General features: G+C 35.8%; 1 protein-coding gene across 1 annotated transcript in view; it reads left to right on the top strand.

Annotated features, from left to right (window-relative positions):
- The window catches only part of HTR2A (5-hydroxytryptamine receptor 2A), a 62,358-nt gene extending 50,487 nt beyond the window's left edge, over nt 1–11,871 (top strand). The window contains exon 3 of the mRNA XM_006916436.1: nt 10,715–11,871. Within this exon, the coding sequence (XP_006916498.1) occupies nt 10,715–11,517 (803 nt within the window). The 3' untranslated portion in view covers nt 11,518–11,871. The remainder of the gene's footprint in view (nt 1–10,714) is intronic.
- The last annotated feature ends 816 nt before the right edge of the window (nt 11,872–12,687 follow it).

Raw genomic sequence — 12,687 nt, 5'->3', positions numbered from 1 at the left:
ATATTAAAGAATCCTAATTTTATAGAAAAAAGATCAGAGGGATGTATTCTTAATAAAAGGGATTAAGTGGCTTGCTTAAGATCATAGGGCCTCCAAACCTGGGTTTTCTGACTCTAAGCTGATGGCTTTTTCTCCTGCATCAGTGGCTTTCAAAATGTGTTCCAGAATATCTAGGATGCTTTCAGGACCTTCTAAGAGGTCAATACTATTTTTATAAGAATAATAATATCCAAAGGAAATTAAATCACTATCTCAAAGAGATATTTGCTTTCCCATGTTCATTTAGCATTATCCACAATTGCCAAGACGTGGAAACACACTAAGTGTCCATTGATAAAGAAGATGTAATATATATACACAATGTGATATTATTTAGCCATTAAAAAAAGAAAGAAACCCTGCCATTTGTAATAATAAGGATGGACCTGGATGGCATTATGCTAAGTGAAATAATCAAAGACAAATACTGTATGATCTCACTTACATGCAGCATCTAAAAACATTAAACATAGAGTCAAATGATGGTTGTCAGGCGCTGAAGGATGGAAGAAGTGGGGAAATGTTGGTCAAATTCTCAGTTATAAGATGAATAAGTTCCAGGGATCTAAGGTGCAGTGCGATGACTATAGTTAACGATACTCTATTATATACTTGGAAGTTGCTATTAGTGTAGAGCTATTAATGTTCTCACCATAACAACAAAAAATGGCAATGATGTGAGGTGAAGAATGTGTTAACTAAGCTTATTGCAGCAAACATGTTGCAGTGTATGTGGATATCGGTCATCACATTGTACACCTTAAACTATCACAAAGTTATATGTCAATATCTCAATAAAGCCAGGGAAAAATAAGATGTTCACCCTTTTCTCTTTCATCATTTTATGAAGATATAGTGGACTTTTCATTTACAGAGGATACTTGGTGTATAATGTAAACAACAGACTGAAGCAGAAGCATATAGATGAATCCAACTGTCTTTTATTAAGGCATAAGAGGTTTTCAAAACTGTAAAACAATGCCACTCTTCTCACTATTAAATTTTCTCTGGAAAATATAATTATTTTTCATAAAAATATTTATATTAATATGTATTGAGCCTATTACTTTCTTTTTAAATGAAGCAATAAATTATGTTTAGTGGGCACAGTTTTCATGTCTAATACAATAAATATTTTTAGGTATAACCCACAAAAACAAAGACTCTTTGGAGTCCTCAATAATTTTTAAATGTGTAAAAGAGTCTTGAGACCAAAATGTTTGAGAACTACTATCCTGCATTATAGCTGTCTTAAAAAAAATCCAGGGTAGATACAGATTTACCTTGATTGCATTATTCTTAACAATTTGATTCCAGTGCTAAACTTGATTTTCCTGCTTATATCTCTGTACCTTCATCCGCTCTAGTCTCATTTTGGATTGATGAGTCCATGAAAGACATCGAAAAGTCTTGGATTGTAAAGCAGGCATTATAGACTCAAGCACCTCTTCCTCTTGAATTCCTAATGTATCTAGTTCATTGCATGTTCAATTAATATTTGATTAATGGATGAGTGACTAAAACTGATTGCTGTCACTGGGGAGGATCAGCTTGATGCCTCTGATAAGCAGCATGTGTGCTTGCTCGAGTTCATAGTTGAATGCCAAACACAGCAGAACTCAGCCCCAGCAAGGCCAGGTGCACTATGACCCCAGATGTACAGTGATCCTGTCTCTTTGCCTTTGGCCCAGACCCTTGTCCAGATTCGATTCACCCACAAGACCCAGGTCAGCAACTTTGTCTCCTGCACAACTCTTTCTCAGAGACACTAACCCACAATAAGCATCACATTCTGACATCATGTAGGAGTGTTTATCCATGGTAACCTATTTTGCCTCTTGATCCCATTCTATCCTGTGCTACTCTCTTACTATATTTTGTTTTCCCTACGAAATTTTAGGCTTCATGAAGATATCTAAGGTCTTTTGCAGTACCCACGTAGTCTAGCATCATGCTTAGTAAATTATAATCACTTTCATCTTAAACATTTACAAAATAATTCAAATACATTGCCTCACTGTTTTCTCACCAAAGCCCTATATGTAAATTAGAGAAGGCCTCTTTTTATCTCCACCTTATAGAAGAAGACTTTAAAATGAAGTGACATAAGGTCAACCAGCTAGTGTTTGACAGACTCAGGACAGAAACCTGTGTCTTGTGATGCCCTATTATGTGCTTTCCCCACTATGTCATGCTCTAGTTTCCTCATATATATTTGTTTAGTTTACTTGAAGAAGAGCTTTAAGAAAATTAACAGCCCAAGATTCAGGATATGAGTCAGAACAGACAGAAATAAACCCAGGTCTCCTGATTCCTACACAGGCACTGTGTTTTATAGCAATCTTCTCCCTTGTGATTTTAGCTGTTAAGAGGGTCAGCTCATGTGCTGGTTATTTCTGTATGTAGTTCTCTCAGAAGAGTATACAAATTAAGTATCACATAAATATTTGTTTCCCTTCTTTCTGCCCTACGAGGCTAATTGGCAGCTTCATTTACTGTGTTTTTCCAGAAAAAAAAATGAAGAGAAATGTTATGAAGTATTTCAGTAAATTCGAATTGTGTTTGTAAAGTTTATTATAACTCACATTTATTATAATTCCCTATCTTTGTCTTCCTCATTCAGTTACTCACCAATCCCATAAGCACTTGCTAAGCCCCTGGTATAAGCAGAGCTGCATTAGAAACTGAAGTGGCTTACAAGAAGTAAAGAAAAAGATACCCCTACTATTGATGAGCTATAATCTCATCAGTGAAATGACATTTCTAGAAAAAAATTAAGGTTTTAGAAGTGTGAATTAGCACTGCATAAATTATTTAGGAAGATGGGAAAGAAATATAGAATAAGGAAAGAGTTCTTATTACAGAGAAATAATTTAGAGAAGGCTTCATACAAGTTGTGTCTTGAAAGAAAGATGTTATGAGATATGTCTTAAAAGAAATGTATGGTAGCTGAAGGAAACTGGACTTTGGGTGGTAAACACACAATAGAATATACAGATGTCAAATTATAATGTGCACCTGAAAATTATATCATTGTATTAACCAATGTTACCCCAATAAATTTAATTTAAAAAAAAAAGAAATGCAGGATATGGTTTGGGAACATAATCTGCAGCCCCCCACAAACCAACCCCAAATAATCATACAGTCAAAGTAAAAGCAGTACGCTTCCTATACAAATGTAGCCACAAAACAGGTTGCCTTTCTCTCCCACACCCAACTGGCTGCAACCCCGCGGCCCTGCTACAGAGAAATCTAGAGTCACCACTGATTGGTAGAGCATTTTGAGGAGGGAGAAGGCATCAGAACTGTTTTAGAGCAAAATGGAAACATGAATCTGCACCTCCCAGTTACTATATATAGCATGCCTTCCACCATGGTGCTGAGGGCCCTCGGGAACAACCCAACATGCCACAGATGCCACATCTCTCTCTGACCTGAGATACTCTCTGTGTCTCACCTCCTATGACAACTTTCCTTTCCAAGACCTGTGCCTTCAGGACTTCCCCTGTTGCCCATCTCTGTGCCACTGCACCCTGAGCAAGGATTAATAGTTAACCCTCCCAGGTATTATAGATACATAAAATAGGACCTCTCACTCTAACAGTAGGATATTGCTGTGTACCAAGCAAGCCACTGAGGAAAGATGCATGTGGGAGCAGGCAAATCTTGGGAGTTTCTCAGATCTCACTATACGATTAGCTGAAAATCAAGTTATATGTATATCTTCTGAATAGTTCAAGGCATAACACAAAGAAGAGAGAATATTGCATGACTACGTCAAAAATTGAGAAAGTTGAATAATCACATTAAGACTAGATCACAAAACTTCGTAAGGAGCACCCAGTAGTTGATAATAACTCAAGCATTAGGGACAATGTAATGTTTCATGACATAACGTGATTTATGTGATACTTTAGGAAGCCGTGTAAGAGAGGCTGGAGGAAGGAGAAATGACTACCTGTAGGCCTGGATTATGTGGGCACCTGCTACAAGCTAATTTTCCAGACACCATAACTGTTTCTATACACATCATCTATATCAGAGTCTCTGAAATGAGATGTCATATGTAATACTCATTCTCAAAGCTTTCAGAAAGAATGACTCCAAAATCTGTCCCCTTAAAACAAATGGAAGAAAGGATATAATACTTTAAAGATGAGATTAATAACATGGAACAGAGATGAATTTTTTTTTGTAAATAAACCTTTGCTCATGAGCACGTTCCATTGTTCATGGATAGCATAATTCTGCTTATTAAAAAAAGCGGAGGCAATGGATAACAAGTTGAATTTAAGAATTTGAAAAGTTGCTCTATTACTTGTGACTCTATTACTTGGAGCTCTGATAACTTTTTCGAATTACATTATATCATTCAGTTTCTATTTGGGTTTTGTAGTGTGTTGTCAGGGAAAAAGGTGGTAGACAGAAGTCAGTCTGCCCTGGGATGAAACATGTGGATGGGCTTCCAGATGTGGCAGTAATGGCTGACAATCCAAGTCCAACACATCAATTCAGTCTCTTTATTTTCCAGTTCAAGGTTATCATATAAAAAGCACAACTTCTGGGCTATGAAACAAAAAGGAAAAGGAGTGAAAGTCAGAAGAGCAAGAGACCGCCTTTCTAGGAAGCAACAACAGGGGCAACTAAGGCACAAGCTTACATGCTACACAACTGCTTATACTTCAGGAAGACTGAACAGTTCTTCCAAGTGTTATATATTGTCTGGGGCAGAACACAAGGTTTAAAATCTTCTTGGAGATTTAGCCATAACAGTCAAAGAATTGAAACAAGGATTTATGGCTTAACACAATAGCCCCACACACATTGTTTATTTCCAGATAACTCATGTTTGAGTTTGGGGAGGAATAGAGGGCAGGTTTCTTTCCCTCTCCATCAATTCTCTGCTTCGCTTTACTGTGGGATATTAATAAATTTATTTAACAAGGCAAAAGGCAGAGCTGTAAAACTTTACTTGATTTAGTTTTATTTCAACATAAACACATTTATACTACACTTTTAACCCTACACACTCCAGATTCTCAGCACTGGTTGTGTATTAGGATCAAGCGGGTGCTCCTTTGTTTTAATAACAATGTCCATGTGGGGTCTGAGCATTAGTATTTTTAAAGTACTAATAGCAGAACCCCTGGGAATGGAACCCAAACAATGTAATTTTTAAAAGTTCCCTAGGTAATTCTAATATGCAGCCAAAGTTGAGAATAACCACTATATAAAAAAGAAATGAGGTATTGATTATAAGGATTTTAGTTTTTAAATATCTGTCTGCCCTCAAATAACAATGTCTCACTAGAGAAAATTTAGACTTTGAGATTAAAGGATGAAAGAAGAAAGTATCAAGGTATAGAGAGAATCATCAGGAGTGTTTGTGCTCTGTGTGTAGGACATTGATAAAATTCAGTGCTAATACCCACCTTGCGAGCAGAAACTTTTCTGATAATCTAATGAAAGCTCTAGCTTTCTCCAAAACAATGTACATATATGCAAATTTTGCAGATTTTCAAATTATCACATTCTTCCTAAAACTAGTCTTAGGACATCTGATAAATTCATAAACTTTTATAATTATCATAAAACAAACAAATCAGCAGGTAAAAATCATTCATAAGAATTGAGAAACCTAAGACTGAGTCTTGATTTCAGCCCCAAATTGCTGTGCAATTCTAAATAAATCATTTAAGCTTGCTAGGTTTCAGTTTTTCTGTAAAGTAAAATTTTTATCTGCTCTTAGTGTAGTGTGGGTAATATTGTACAATTTTGTAAAAAAAAAAAAAGTCAATTGAGAATAATTGCATATATGTGAAAGTATTTTGAAAAAATATGGTTTATTATTAGATATTCAGAATTAATCTAAGAAGAAACAAAATTTCTTGGGTAACTGACATGTTTAAGTAGCTCTCACTTTCATGTACATCTGTTTTGTCAGCGAACCATAGATTATGAGGAATTTAATAACACCTGAGCTTTACAGTCTATATTAGAAGGATAGTGAGTCCCAGTCCCAGTCACCCTACATATTCAATCTCTCTCCCTGCAGTATGATGAATCTTCTGCAGTATTCACTCGTGGCACTTTCTGTCAAACTGCTAATAAATCATTCTTACAATTTGAAAAAATTCAGCATGAGTTAAAATGCAAAGGAAAGGTAGTAGTTCCAGAGAAAATGAAGCCTATGAACCAAAATTCACTCTTTTTCACAAGAGCCCTGAAGTATTTCTTTCTTTTCCCCTCCTACAAGACCTGAGGCCATGGGGACTCCCACTGTCCCTACCAGAGGATCGCTACATAGTAAAGTGACCTTCTTATATACCAAGGAAACAGTCTCAGAAGTATCTTCGGTTCCAAGATATTAAAGTCTAAAAATCTAGGATTAAAAATAAAGCTCATCTTTCACAGCCAGTACTTCAGAGTTAAGATCATATACCCAGACTGTGCAGTCAAATGTTAACCAGAGATGCAAAATTTATGTGCAAAGAATAAGCGGGGACCCCTTAAAAGAAAGACAGCATCCAAAGCCTGTGTTTTTCTGGGTGTCAATGTTTCCCATTCATTTCATTGTCTGAGCTTTAATGAAAAGAAGTAAAAATATGCATGAAGAGTTCAATACAGATATTGAATTTTGATTGCCGTTTTCCACTCCTCAGAAAAATACAAAAAACAAAATGCAAAGTCACGTAGTTCAAGCTACTTTCTGTTTGTTCATGAAGGAAAATGCTTTATATGCAGAAATTTCAAGTGAGAGGAGATGTCAGGTCTCCAAAAGCAGCTATTATCAAACAAAGCAGCCAGAAAATTAATGCACTGGATATGGCTGTGACCACAGCCTTGGATAACAGCCAGCATCGTCATCTCTCTTGGTAAGAGCGTGTTTTGGAACTGCTTATTGTACTCACAAAGCCTATCCAAGTGTTCTAGTTCTTTAATGTAAAATTCTTTCCCCCCTTTTATAGAGTATTGCTTTAACTGTCACAAACCCTTGCTGACCTCTACTATGAGTGAGGCACTAAAAAAGAAGGATGTTTTTGTTATAGGTAAAGAGGAATGGGCCATTTAAAGACCTAATTAGTTGATTCTCCCCCTCCAAGTCAAAGTCCCTCTTCTAGACAGCCTGCCTGTGCCCTCTTGCCACATCCACTTTCAAGTGGCTCTTCTTCTCAGGGAGCTAAGACGGGGAAATCTCTGCTTCAGTGAGATGGGTCCATCAGCCCTTTCCCTCCCTGATCACAGAAGTTGAACCATTCTAGAGGGGTGTGTGTGTGTGTGTGTGTGTGTGTGTGTGTGTGTGTGTGTTCGTTCTCCCCAAACAAGAACATTCACTCATCTGAATTCCAAATGATTGAAGAATTTGGTGTTTTAGGTAATCCTATATTTTCATTTATTGAGAATTTCCACTTACATGAATCATCGGATCACAAATAAATAGGGCAAAAGAGTCTCGAGATGGAGACTCCCTTTGTATTAATCAGGAAAGTGCACACCCAAGAGTTTAGTAATAAAATAATATACCTTGTTTTGGACAGTTGATATTTTGTTTATGTGTGTCATGACTAATAGTAATGGCTGTAATTCATCACATTAGAAAAGCAATCAACAGTTTTAGCTGTACGAAATTAAAATTAATTGAGTCTCTTTGTCACTTTGACAGAAGCTAGTAATTACATCATTATTAACTAATAGCCAATAGCCAAAATGTTTTTTAACTTCTTTTAGTTTAAGATCTATTATATATTATGTTTTAAAGATTTTTTAATATATTAAAGTCTAGTATATACAAATGAAGTAAAATAGAACAAAATTAGAGGAAAAATCAAGTTAATGTATTCAATCCAAATAATTCTGCCAAGAAAGATACTCTCATATTTATCTACCATTGGGAGAACATTTATTCTGGACTAAGCACTGTCCTAGGTACACTACATGTTTGATTCATTTTATCCTCACCACATCCATAGGGGCATGTGGGTGCCAGCCTTGTATTATAAATGAGGGACTGAGGCCTACAGGGATGAAGTAATCGGCCCAGGAGCACAGAGCCAAGGCCAAGACTCAAATCCAGGTCTGTCTCACTCCAAAGCATCCCTTCTAATCAATGAGCAACTATACTGTCAAACAAAGATCTTATACATAAATAGAGGAAACACTTTTCACAGATACATGTTCAAACACTTGGAATACAAAACACTCTGTTTAGAAACCTTGCGTTAACTTTTACGATCAAGAGTTTTCTAAAGGCTAAACAAAACTCGTGAGTATCAAGGGTCTCAGAAGATGTTCCTCATGGAGCCATAGTTCTTTCATCTCTTCTTGGCCCACAGAATGTTTCCAACAGGCCAGGGTCAGAGTGGAATGAAGGAAATGAACAGTCATTAACCACACTAAGTGTCCTTAAGAACTGTTCTGTTGTCATTTATCTACACCTCCCAAGATGGCCTTGTGTAGACAAGTGACAAAAACTATGAAGACAATGGAAAATATTACTGAGAAAGATTCGTGTTAAGCATTACTTTAACTCAAGCTAATGTCCCCTGCTGGCAAGGACGGCCAGTGAGGTAATGTGAGGTTAGGACAGTCAGGTTCATGGTCGGATGGAGCTGAGCTCTGTTCTGAGAATGCGCAAGTCAGACTATAGATCCTCAAAGGAAGCTTTTCCAAAAGTTAAGCAAGCAGTAGCCCCCACCTCTGAAATGAACCTGTGTTATTGGCCAGATTGTGACCACTTATTAGCCTCTAAAGGGCTGTCAGAATCAGTGACACTCCCTGTTTCACTGTTCTGAGGGAGCTGAAAATCTGGGCAGAAATTAGGAAGTTTGTTCTGACTTTCTCCCAGGTGCCCCTGTGGCGTCTACTCTTTCGTGAAAGAAGCAACCTTAAACTAAGTTATACAGAGTATTTGATTCGTATTTCCTCTTCTTCTCCATCACCCTGATTCTTCTTTTATGACAATCACATGATTGCCTTGGCCTTTCCCAGGCCAGAGGAAGATTCTCCCACTCCTCCAAAACTGTAAAAGAGTGGTGGTGGCCAGTTATGTCTCCCTTAAATAAGGTCCTGCATCATGGAGGAGAAATTAGCATAATTAGAGGCCAAGTGCTGCCTTCACTTACTCTGCTGCTTTCTCTGCCTAAGCCCCGTGCCTGAGGGAGATTTACAGGTTCCCTAAATGTGAGCGATGAAGCAACTGACCATGGGCTCATCTTCCCGTGTATTGTCTCATTCTGTACCTAACTCTTGTATTTTTCAAGAAAAGTCTGTGGCTGCTTAAAATTTTGTAATGTACTCTTATGAATGCTCTACTACTAAAAATATATAATGACCTTTTGGAGACAATTAGAAATTTGAAGACAGACTTTATCTTTAATTATATTAAGGAAATATTAAGTTTCTATTTAGGAATGGTATTGTGACACTATGAGGTTTTTAAGAGTGTGTAGCATATATAATAATATATTTAATATATAATAAATAATAATATCTATAACATATAATAAAATATTTAGAGATTGAATTATGTAATGTCTGGGATTTGTTTTGAAATAAAATGAGAGGGCTTGCAGCAGGTAGACATGTGGATAAAACAGAATTGTCCTTGAGTTGATCATTGTTGAAGTTGGGTAATGGGTTTGTTGTGCTAGATTTTGTTTTGTTTTGCTTTACCATATATTTGAATTTTTCCATAATAAAACCTTTTTAAAAAGAATCAAAATTGCTTAAAGTTACTTTAAATCCATATTAGAAAATTATATTTTTAAAAAATACTTTAAAATATGTGCAGTTTTCATAATTTAATGTTAAATGAAATGAGAAGATCTAAAACTGCACATAAAATACTGCATATACATATATACTTATACATGCACATAAATGGAAGAAGAAACTACACAAAATATAAATTATGGTTACCCCTGGCTGGCAAAAATACATATCATTTATCTTTATTCGTTGTTACCTTTTTGTATTTTTCAAATTTTCTAAAAATATATATATTGTTTGTAATTTTATAAAGTGTGTGCATGATGTGTGTGTGTATGTTTATCTAAAATAAACAGCGTTGTATTGTTGTTGGGCAATTACCTCTGGGTGGTGGCATTATTGGTCATTTTTATTTTTGTTTCTTTGTCTTTGTGTATTTTCTTCAATTTATAAGTATAATGTTATAATCAGAAAATATACCATGAAAAATTAAAGCTAGATTTATTGTTCTTCTTTATAAGTAAAGGATTATACAGGGCAATATAACATATAAGTGTAAGGAATTATATATTATATTATGTATAGTTAATATATGTTAGAATTAATATGTATTATTTAGTAGTATTTATTATAATTAATGAACAACTATAAGTTAGAAATAAATATTATAATTTCATATGATATTATATATAATATCTTACAACTATATAATATCGGTAAGTCCAAGAGAATTTTAAATTCTCCTGGAAAGTGTATGTTAAGCTATTAAATAATTCTGATATAAAGTAAGTTCAAGAGAATTTTAAGTTCAAGGGAATTTTAAATTGTCATTTAAAGTATATGTTAAGCTTTAAATCAATGTAGTCATAAAATCCTTTGTATGGCCACCATTATGTAGCAATGCTTTTGCCTTCATATACTCAATTCCTTAATAATCAAGTTTCAATTTTTTGTCCAACTCCAGGTATATCCATGCCAATACCAGTCTTTGGACTACAGGATGATTCCAAGGTCTTTAAGGAAGGAAGTTGCTTACTTGCTGATGATAACTTTGTCCTGATCGGCTCTTTCGTGTCTTTTTTCATTCCCTTAACCATCATGGTGATCACCTACTTTTTAACTATCAAGTCACTCCAGAAAGAAGCTAATTTGTGTGTGAGTGATCTTGGCACACGGGCCAAATTAGCTTCTTTCAGCTTCCTCCCTCAGAGTTCCCTGTCTTCAGAAAAGCTCTTCCAGCGGTCCATCCACAGGGAGCCAGGATCCTACGGCAGGAGGACTATGCAGTCCATCAGCAATGAGCAAAAAGCTTGCAAGGTGCTGGGCATTGTCTTCTTTCTGTTTGTGGTGATGTGGTGCCCCTTCTTCATCACGAACATAATGGCCGTCATCTGCAAAGAGTCCTGCAATGAGGATATCATCGGAGCCCTGCTCAATGTGTTCGTTTGGATCGGTTACCTCTCCTCAGCAGTCAACCCCCTAGTGTACACACTGTTCAACAAGACCTATAGGTCAGCCTTTTCACGGTATATTCAGTGTCAGTACAAGGAAAATAAAAAACCATTGCAGTTAATTTTAGTGAACACTATCCCATCCCTGGCCTACAAGTCTAGTCAACTCCAAAAAGGACAGAAAAAGAATTCACAGAAAGATGCCAAGATGACAGATAATGACTGCACTATGGTTGCGCTAGGAAAACAAAATTCAGAAGATGCTCCTATAGACAATATTATCAACACAGTAAATGAAAAGGTTAGCTGTGTGTGATAGACTGGTTGCCATGGCAACCACAGAGGGCACACTGAGCGAGTTTTCACGTCTCTGGAAAAAATGAAAAGATAATAGGGAGACTGGAAAAAATTAGGCCAATCTAGTGGAACCAACAATAATATCTAGATGCCTCACTTTATTCTGTCAGTGAAAAGCAGGGTTAAATGCCACAAAATGTGCACTTCAAAAATGCTCTGGCAGCATTTCAGCTGTGAGCTTTATGATACTTATTTTTAACATTGTAAATGATATGTCTTTAAAATAATTAGCTTTTATCGTATAATTATAATGAGGCCATAAATAAATCTAAATTAACTTCTATTGTCAAGTGGAAACCTTGCTACTATGTTGTTAATTGATGGCATGAGTTGGTTACCTATTGCTGTAAATAAAAATAGCTAAAAATAGTGAAAAATTGGTTGACTATGAATGGCCTCTTATTCTGAACAACAACAAAAAGACACTAAGTACAGCGTTATAAAGTCTAAGATAATTGAATGAAATACTTGACAACTTTTTCATTTCTGCTTTTTCATAGATGCCATTGTGAAATATTCACAAAGCTGCTGGCATTTGCTGCATTTCAGGTTAATTCTCAGAAGTGAAAAAGATTTTAAATGTTATTTTGTAGCTATTGCTGCTTTCTCTTCTACTACATGTGCTTTATTCTAAATTTCCAATGTGGTCTCGTTTAGTGTTTGTTCTACTAGCTACACTATCGAAAGGATAATTTAACATTACCAAATACGTTTCTAGAAATTGCTTTTCGTAAACAGCACCATAGAGGCATTTGATAACCTGCTCTTTATGGCTGCATCGTGCATGTGCTCCTTTGAGCAGTAAGCAGTATTGATGTAACTGTGTCAGGATTGAGAAATAAACTCAGGTTTTTGGCTACTGACAGCAATAGAGTCTTAGGACATCTCTGTAAAATAGAGGAGACTTTCCTCTGGGCACCATCAGTAAATTGATGCTTTCAGAGCAATCAATTAATATTATTTACTGAAATGGTTCAGCTTCAGTTCCACAATCATCTACTGAATGTGTACTATCTGTGAAGAAATGTCCTAGGTACTAAGGACATAAAAATAGTTAAAATGATATCTTTGCCTTTAAAGAAAATGACCTAATTAGAATGGTCCTTGTCAAAAATATTTACAAATTTAT

The sequence above is a fragment of the Pteropus alecto genome, unplaced genomic scaffold (assembly GCF_000325575.1).
Source record: "Pteropus alecto unplaced genomic scaffold, ASM32557v1 scaffold24, whole genome shotgun sequence".
In the NCBI taxonomy this organism is placed as follows: Eukaryota; Metazoa; Chordata; class Mammalia; order Chiroptera; family Pteropodidae; genus Pteropus; species Pteropus alecto.
Note: the sequence above shows the minus strand (reverse complement) of the source record. Positions and strands in the feature narration are given on the sequence as shown.